This window comes from Heterodontus francisci, chromosome 5 (assembly GCF_036365525.1).
Source record: "Heterodontus francisci isolate sHetFra1 chromosome 5, sHetFra1.hap1, whole genome shotgun sequence".
Taxonomy (NCBI): domain Eukaryota; kingdom Metazoa; phylum Chordata; class Chondrichthyes; order Heterodontiformes; family Heterodontidae; genus Heterodontus; species Heterodontus francisci.
In genome coordinates this window covers 203,664,525-203,674,442 of record NC_090375.1, presented here as the reverse complement: position 1 = coordinate 203,674,442, position 9,918 = coordinate 203,664,525, and the positions used below count along the sequence as shown (strand labels likewise).

The 9,918-nt window shown below is 40.9% G+C and overlaps 1 protein-coding gene across 1 annotated transcript; it reads left to right on the top strand.

Moving 5' to 3' along the window:
• Positions 1-255: 255 nt before the first annotated feature.
• On the top strand, positions 256-3,832 carry LOC137370332 (probable G-protein coupled receptor 139). Its single transcript, XM_068032700.1, has 2 exons — positions 256-325; positions 2,934-3,832. Exons 1-2 carry the CDS (start codon positions 256-258, stop codon positions 3,830-3,832), a joined length of 969 nt encoding a protein of 322 aa, XP_067888801.1.
• Positions 3,833-9,918: the final 6,086 nt, after the last annotated feature.

Sequence of the window (9,918 nt, the reverse complement as noted above, 5' to 3'; positions counted from 1 at the left end):
ACTTTCTGGAGAATTTTCAGAAATATATAAAATCGTTCTGTTTTGTATGTCCTCTTGGGAATATATTAGATTCTGCACAAATCCTTGGAGTAAATGTGGTTCATTAAATCAGTTTGTTCAGTGGAATGTAACTAATCGCCCTGTTCATATTCCCTAAATGACTGTCTTCATCTGCTATTAATAAGAACTCCTCTGCACAAGTAGCTACATTTGCTGCATCAGCATCCTTGCAGGCATTGGTGTTTCACACAAGAGATGGGATATCCTGTAATTTTTCAGATGGAGCTAATTTACTACCCCATTCTTGCAGCTGTCGGACTTCCAGGTAAGACAGTGAAACGAGTTAGTAAAACGGGATTATCAATGTGTGACCATTCATTTTTTTGTTCACTGTTTGATGGTATCAGTTAAGTATAAAGTGATTGCCTTGTTTTTTTAATGTTTGCTGCAATGAAATAATAAAAATTTGTCTCCAATTTCCACAACAGACAACATTGAAACAACAATCACCTTTATTGTTTACAGTAGAAACTCCTCCCCAAATGTGGCACTGGTACAGATCAGTGTTATATATTGTTATATTGTCGGTAAACTGCTAGGAACTAATTAGCTAGGATCCAATTGTTATGTGTAAGTGTTCCAGTGGGGCCGCATTCAAGGCTGTACTGGAGAGTCATGTGATATGTAACAGAAAACCAGTTTCACCAGTCCTACAGCAGGCAGCATGGTGGATGATGGATTAAACAAAGACTCCAGCCTTTCCAAGTCTAAAGTGGGATTATTTCCAACATCTGGGAACCAGAAAACAGCAAGAATATATAACAATTGGGAATAAAGTAATAGCTTTTTAATGTACTTATTTTGTCAAGTGGGTTGCATGTGTAAGGGGGGGGGGGATTTTAATAATTATTGCTTTTTAACATTATTTCCTGCACACATTTGGTTTCACTGTGGAATTCTTTTGTTTGCTACAACCTGATTCTAGCTTTGACTGTGTTTGTGTTCAGTTTACCTGCAACGAAAAACTCGACATTTTCGTTTGCGCTGTGCCTGATTTTCCATTCTATGCTTTACCCAGGCAGCATTTGACACAAAGTTTGTAAGAAGAGGACATACAATCCAGGAATCCAGATCCAACTGCCACTGCTTTGGATAATCTCCAATTAATTATATTAACTAAATAACTTACATGCAGAAATCTTCAGCTGACATTTGTACACTGGCTGTCGACAGATTTGTGATTAATGGAAAGCAAAAGGGTACAGATTTTTACATCAGAATTTAGTGTTAAACGAGTAGTAAACCAGCAGCCAGCTATACTTCAATCCTTATTCATATTGTCGCAAAAATTACAATCTAACCCCATGTATTGAAGTGACGTATGACGTTAACCCCTTATAGGGACTAAACCAAATCAGGCATACATCTCGAGATGTCTCCTTTAATTAAGTTCCGACCAGACAGATTCCCACAGACACTTGTTTGGCTCCAAAGAACTGAACTGGTCTTCCCTCAATAAAAGAAAACCAACAGAGAATATTACCATCTTTCAGATAACCTGTTTTATTTTAATAATTATAGCTGAGTCATAAATATCCCAGATATTATAAGGGTCTGGGAAACTCTTTTCAATAAGTACCTCCCCACTTAAGGAGACACAAAGAGGGGATTCTTGTAGTTGTATAAATAATGCTACATGAGACGATTTATCAACTTTTATATCTTTATTTAAGACTGGAACATGCAATGCAATGCACTTTAAGTGGCTAGGTACACTACAATATCAAAGATTTCTAAGAGATGTAAAGCATAATCTTGTTCCTAAAATAAAATCCAAAAGTTCAACTTTGACAATTTTACAGCAAAATATATTAGAATATCCATCAAAATGTAAAGTAAACTTTTACCTTAAATTTCCCGAGTATCACAGGTTGAGAAGCATTATTGAGGATTTCAATACTTCTGTTTTTTTAAATTGAAAATCTCTCATGTTTACACTGTTTCTAATCTATCATCTCAACCTTTAGAATTTAGGTGCTGTCTTTCTGGGTGTGATTTTCCTGCTTTTGAGATCCATATATGGTAATATCATTAGCTACCATCCCCATGTAATGCATTTGCTGGAAATCCCCTTCTCTTGAAGTTGTGAGTTTTTATCTGGTCAAAATGTTTGTAATTGAATTTACTTGGCATCTGTTTCAGTAAGTATGATTTCATGTTGTAATTTATCATCTGTAATTGTGTTTTTATGGTACTTTATATCATCTTGTTGAGTCAGTCTGTCTATATCACAAATACTATCAACTAAGTAAGTTTATAGCCATCAGTACTGACATCACACAGGATGTTTCAATGTTTGTCGTGTTCTAATTCCATTGCAGCAGAGACCTTGAAATGGATTTTTAACTCTACCCTTAATGGGGAATTTCAGTGAATCTTGAAAACTGACTGTTTATTCAATCTTGAATTCAAAAGGTATAATGTATTAATTATATTTAAATTCGACCTAATGAAGCCTATTATACCTATGTTTCAGCACAGTTTCACAACAGAGTGAGAGTGATCTCTCAATGTTGAACAAATGATAGCCCAAAAGGGCCAAGCTGATTTATAGGTATTCGTGTTTGGAGGCACTGGCACATGATAAAGGGACATCTAGTGTGTTTCAGACAGGAATTCTACAGAAATACCACTGTAATTTTTTATGACCTGAGCATGTTTGTCTCTGTATGTTAGCAGCAACGTTATTTGCATTTTAACACATCCTGTACCTTCATTTCCTACAATTACCACAGCATTCCCTGCCCGTCTAGCAACAGTTTTGTAAATTCACAAAGATTTAAAATTCAAAACTAGAGACCTCCTTAATTGAATTTAGATTGTACTTTTAAAAAAAAGATTGGGAAAGTGATCTTCTTTCTGTTTTTTTACAGTTAACTTGGTGGCGATTGTGATTTTGTCTCGAGGAAAGTGCGGTCTCTCCAAATGTATCACTCGTTACCTGGTGGCCATGGCAGTGGCGGATCTAATGGTGGTTATCATCCATGTGATATTACACCGGATTAATATCATGTACTTTCCAATTAGCTTCCTGTTTATAACTCCTGTGTGTCTGGTTAATTTTGCTGCGTACATTGTAGCTATAGACTGTTCTGTCTGGTTTACTGTCACCTTTACATTTGATCGCTTTGTAGCAATTTGCTGTCAGAAGCTACAATCAAGATATTGTACTGAGAAAACAGCTACAGTGGTTATTGCCACTGTGTTTGTGGTGAGCTGTCTGAGAACCATTCCTTTTTACTACATGGATGAACCTGCCTTTATAATTGACAACGTGCCATGGTATTGTATTCCCACAGCTGATTATCTCACTTCCCCCTTGTGGAAAGCATTTGAGTGGATTGACAGCTTTATCACCCCTCTATTACCAATCCTTTTCATTCTATTGTTCAATGCTCTGACTGTCAGACACATTATAATGGCAAATAGAGTGCGCAGGGAACTGCTGAGCAACAGTGAGAATCAGAATGATCCAGAGGTGAAGAATCGGAGGAAATCCATGATTTTGCTTTTTGCTATTTCGGCCAATTTCATACTGCTGTGGATGACGTATGTTGTCCATTCAATAAACTGGCCAGTGATCAACTTTTATTACACAGACAAATATTACAGTAACCCGATATATATTACCCAACAAGTTGGGTTTATGCTGCAGTTTCTCAGTTCCTGCACAAACACTTGTATCTATGGACTGACACAGAGGAAATTCAGAGAGGAGCTGAAGAATGGGGTGAAATATTTGTTTACACTGAATGGGAAATTGTGTCACTAACAAGTACCGAACATCGATCTGGAGCAGGGTTTATAGGTTTACAAATCACTTCCTTTTATATTCCTGAAATCCTTGTGGGCAGGTGAAGGACAATGAGAAGTGTGATTATCTTCAATAAGATTTTGGATAGTGATATATAATTACTATAATATTAAAGATGAATTTTAATGTGGGTAAATGAAACGATTTAACATGAAAAAATTCCAGTGTCAGTTTTTCTGCTAGATTTGTGGAGTTGCAAAATGCACACCATCAAAATACATCAAATTAATTCCTCCATAAAGGAGCAGTAACACTAAATCACATACTCAGCACCATTAGAACAACCTCACAAGAACACAAGAAATAGTATCAGAAGTAGACCATAGGGCCCATCGAGCCTGCTCTGCCAGTCAATACGATAATGGCTGATCTTGGACTTCAATTCCACTTTCCTGATCCCTCCCCATATCCCTGCACACCGTATTCCAGGTGCAGTCTAACCAAAGCCATGTACAATTTTTGTAAGACTTCTTTATTCCTGTACTCCAATCCCTTTGCAATAAAGGCCAACATACCATTTGCCTTCCTAATAGCCTGCTGCACCTGTATGTTAACTTTGTGCGTTCCTTGTACGAGTACCCCCAAGTCTCTCTGAACATCAACACTTACCACTTTCACACCTTTTAAAAATTTTCTGCTTTTCTATTTTTAACGACAAAAACAAACAACTTCATACTTTTCTACATTGTACTCCATTTGCCATCTTGTTGCCCACTCACTGAACCTGTCCATATCTCTTCGCAGCCTCTCTACATCCTCCCTGCAGGTTACCTTTCCACCAAGCTTTGTATCATCAGCACACGTAGTTACATTACTCTCTGTCTCTTCATCCAAGCCATTAATATAGAGTATAAATAGCTGAGGCCACAGCACTGATCCTTGTGGCATCCTGCTATTCATTGCCTGCCAACTTGAAAATGCCCTACCCTGCTTCCTGTCCGGTAACCAATTCTCTATCCACGCTGATGTATTACCCCAACACTTGAGCGCTTACCTTGCCGATTAATCATTTATGTGGCACCTTACTGAATACCTTTTGAAAATCTAGGTATACTACATCTCCTGGTTCCCCTTTATCTACCCGACTCGTTACCTTCTCCAAAAACTCTAATAAGTTTGTCAAACAGGATCTCCCTTGCTGATTTGTTCTAATCATACTATGCTTTTCCAAGTTGATCATTAAGACTTCCTGAATAATAGTTCCCAGTGTTTTCCCAAGGATATTCAGGCAAGGATATTCTAACAATCATTATAATTCACATGGTTAGAAAAGGTAAAAGTGCAAAACAAAAATCCACAAAAAGAGGCCAAAATGGATTCAAGTGTTGGAGAAACATCCAGGGCTGGATTTTGTGCAGCATGCAGGGCTCCCTGCACCCGGACAAAGCGTCGGTGGGATCCCCGCCTTGGCCTTTTCCTGCCTCCTCGGAGCGATCCTCCAGGCTTTTTACATCAAAGTTTCACGAGCTGGGATCCTCGTCCCTTTCAAGACAAGGATCCCGCTTCCATGAGCTGCCGGCCAGTCAGAGGGCTGGCTGTTCACAGTATCAGCAGTGCCATTGGGAGCAGTGGTCACTGTCAGTACTGCAGAGGCTTTGGACCCAGGCCCAGCACTGGAACCCTGGACAAGAGGTAGGTTAAGGTGGGGTCACCAGGAACTGTCCAGAAGGCTGTCCTGAGAAGTGGCGAGGGGGTAATTGTGCAGTTGAGGGTTTTGTTTTCAAACACGATTGTCACCCTTTCCTAAAAAGTCAAGGCACAACATTTCTGTTCTTCAAAATGCTACAATCACATCTCACACCTTCCTTTCCTCTCCATATCACTTCAATGCCTCCCAATCCATTTGCCAGATAACTGCTACTGTCCTCGTGTGATTCTACTCTTATTTGCTGTGCAATAGTAGCTTCATTTTATGTCCTAGGAGCCTCCAAAGATCTACTCTAACCCTCCAGCTGTTCTTCCCCATCTACGTGCTGCCCTTTGAGATATTATCAGAACATAGGATCAGCTTCCACACTGACGACGCCTATTTCTACCTCTCCATTACTACACTCAACCCTTACACTGCCACTGGGTTTCAGATTGCTTGAATGACGTGCAGTATTTATGATTCACAATTTCCTCCAGTTAAACATTGGGAAGACAGGAGCCACCATCTTCGAGTCCACAGCACAAACTCTGTACCTTCCACTCTCTACTGCTACTCCTTGGCCTTTGTCTCAGCCAGACCCATAATGTTTGCAACCTTGGCTTCCAATGATGAGTGTCAGGAAGTCATAGTCTCTCATCACAAAAACCACCTACTTCCACAACGTCAAAGTCCTCCATTCACTCCACAGTCCGTGTGCTCTTGTCATCTCGAGACTCACTTTATTCAATGTCCTCCTGGTCGACATCCCATTTACAAGATTAACAAACCTCAGCTCCACTAAATCTCTGCTGCCCATACCCTATCCCCTCCAAGCTCCTCTGAGCCAACAAACATCTTCACTTTGAACTACATTAGGTCCTAGGCCTCCAAAACCTAGAATTTACAGCAGTGTGTACCATCTACAAGATGCACTACAGCAACACACCAAGGCTCCTTAGACAGCACCTTCCAAACCCGCAATCTCTACCAACTAGAAGGACAGGGGCAGCAAATGCATGGGAACACCACCACCTGCAAGTTCCCCTCCTAGTCACACATCATCTTGACTTGGAATGATATCGCCATGCTTTCACTGTCACTGGGTCAAAATCCTGGAACTCCCTTCCTTGCAGCACTGTGGGTGTACCAATCTCACATGGACTGCAGTGGTTCAAGAAGTCACCTCACCACCACCTTCTCAAGGGCAATTAGGGATGGGTAATAAATGCTGGCTTGGCCAGCGATGCCCACATTCCATGAAACGAATACATAAAAAAAAAGATGTCAGGGATATTCTGACCTATAAAGTTTAGAGAATGATTCTGGTCAAAGGGGTAAATTAGGATAGGTTACATAGACAAGGCTTCTATTCTCTCGAGTATAGAAAATATAGTGATGATCTGATTGAGATGTTTAAGATGATGAAAGGATTCCAAAGAACAAAGAAGAACAAAGAAAATTACAGCACAGGAACAGGCCCTTCGGCCCTCCAAGCCTGCGCCGATCCAGATTCTCTAGCTAAACATGTCGCCTATTTTCTAAGGGTCTGTATCTCTTTGCTTCCTGCCCATTCATGTATCTGTCTAGATACATCTTAAAAGACGTTATCGTGCCCGCGTCTACCACCTCCGCTGGCAACGCATTCCAGGCACCCACCACCCTCTGCGTAAAGAACTTTCCACGCATATCCCCCCTAAACATTTCCTCTCTCACTTTGAACTCGTGACCCCTCGTAATTGAACCCCCCACTCTGGGAAAAAGTTTCTTGCTATCCACCCTGTCTATACCTCTCATGATTTTGTACACCTCAATCCCCGTCTTTCCAATGAAAATAATCCTAATCTACTCAACCTCTCTTCATAGCTAGCACCCTCCAGACCAGGCAACATCCTGGTGAACCTCCTCTGCACCCTCTCCAAAGCATCCACATCCTTTTGGTAATGTGGCGACCAGAACTGCACACAGTATTCCAAATGTGGCCGAACCAAAGTCCTATACAACTGTAACATGACCTGCCAACTCTTGTACTCAATACCCCGTCCGATGAAGGAAAGCATGCCGTATGCCTTCTTGACCACTCTATTGACCTGCGTTGCCACCTTCAGGGAACAATGGACCTGAACACCCAAATCTCTCTGCACATCAATTTTCCCCAGGACTTTTCCATTTACTGTATAGTTCACTCTTGAATTGGATCTTCCAAAATGCATCACCTCGCATTTGCCCTGATTGAACTCCATCTGCCATTTCTCTGCCCAACTCTCCAATATATCTATATTCTGCTGTATTCTCTGACAGTCCCCTTCACTATCTGCTACTCCAATAATCTTAGTGTCGTCTGCAAACTTGCTAATCAGACCACCTATACTTTCCTCCAAATCATTTATGTATATCACAAACAACAGTGGTCCCAGCACGGATCCCTGTGGAACACCACTGGTCACATGTCTCCATTTTGAGAAACTCCCTTCCACTACTACTCTCTGTCTCCTGTTGCCCAGCCAGTTCTTTATCCATCTAGCTAGTACACCCTGGACCCCATGCGACTTCACTTTCTCCATCAGCCTACCATGGGGAACCTTATCAAACGCCTTATTGAAGTCCATGTATATGACATCTACAGCCCTTCTCTCATCAATCAACTTTGTCACTTCCTCAAAGAATTCTATTAAGTTGGTAAGACATGACCTTCCCTGCACAAAACCATGTTGCCTATCACTGATAAGCTCATTTTCTTCCAAATGGGAATAGATCCTATCCCTCAGTATCTTCTCCAGCAGCTTCCCTACCACTGACGTCAGGCTCACCGGTCTATAATTACCAGGATTTTCCCTGCTACCCTTCTTAAACAAGGGGACAACATTAGCAATTCTCCAGTCCTCCGGGACCTCACCTGTGTTTAAGGATGCTGCAAAGATATCTGTTAAGGCCCCAGCTATTTCCTCTCTCACTTCCCTCAGAAACCTGGGATAGATCCCATCCGGACCTGGGGACTTGTCCACCTTAATGCCTTTTAGAATACCCAACACTTCCTCCCTCCTTATGCCGACTTGACCTAGAGTAATCAAACATCTATCCCTAAGCTCAACATCCGTCATGTCCCTGTCCTCAGTGAATACCGATGCAAAGTACTCATTTAAAATCTCACCCATTTTCTCTGACTCCACGCATAACTTTCCTCCTTTGTCCTTGAGTGGGCCAATCCTTTCTCTAGTTGCCCTTTTGCTCCTTAGATATGAATAAAAGGCTTTGGGATTTTCCTTAACCCTGTTTGCTAAAGATATTTCATGACCCCTTTTAGCCCTCTTAATTCCTCATTTCAGATTGGTCCTACATTCCCGATATTCTTTCAAAGCTTCGTCTTTCTTCAGCCGCCTAGACCTTATGTATGCTTCCTTTTTCCTCTTAGCTGGTCTCACAATTTCACCTGTCATCCATGGTTCCCTAATCTTGCCATTTCTACCCCTCATTTTCACAGGAACATGTCTCTCCTGCACGCTCATCAACCTCTCTTTAAAAGCCTCCCAGATATTAAATGTGGATTTACCTTCAAACAACTGTTCCCAATATACATTCCCCAGCTCCTGCTGAATTTTGGTATAGTTAGCCTTCCCCCAATTTAGCACTCTTCCTTTGGGACCACTCTCGTCTTTGTCCATGAGTATTCTAAAACTTACGGAATTGTGATCACTATTTCCAAAGTAGTCCCCTACTGAAACTTCAACCACCTGGCCGGGCTCATTCCCCAACACCAGGTCCAGTATGGACTCGAGGTTAGATTGGGAGAAACTATTTCCTCTGCTGGGTGCAGTCCAGAATAAGGGGGCAGAATCTTAAATTTAGAGCTCGGCTGTTCAGGGATGATGTCAGGAAGCACATCTTCACACAAAGAGGAATTGAAATCTGGAACTCTCCCCCACAAAAAAGCTGTTGCAGCTTTCATCCAATTACACATTTTCAAACTGAGTTTGATAGATTTTTGTTCGGCAAAGGTTTTAAAGGTTATGGAACCAGAGTGGGAAAATGGAGTTAAGACACAGAACAGCTGTGATCTAACTGAATGGTGGGAAAGGTTCGATGGGCTGAATAACAGCTAGTTCCTTGATAATTAGTTCCGAGCACTTTACAGATAATGTAACAATATATAACATTCCTCTTTCTTTGAAACATGAACATAACTGTCAATATAAATAAAGAAGATCATCAACCGACTTTTAGAAAAAATCTGAACCACTTTTTATTGTATTTTATAGTTTGTATTCTTTTCCTAATAAATATTATTCATGGTATTGCTTGAGTGGTAAGATGTTGTGCCTCCATCTTGTAGATTTGACATTTATTGCTCAGTGGTGAGTTGACATGCTGTACAGGTGATGTTGTGTCACTTGCTGGTGATGTTGTTAATGTTGTCTCA

Excerpts from the sequence above, each read along its gene's own strand:
- LOC137370332 (XM_068032700.1), top strand. The coding sequence starts at position 256 with ATGGGATATCCTGTAATTTTTCAGATGGAGCTAATTTACTACCCCATT. Across the intron at positions 326-2,933 it reads TGCAGCTGTCGGACTTCCAG|TTAACTTGGTGGCGATTGTG; the intron begins GTAAGACAGTGA and ends GTTTTTTTACAG.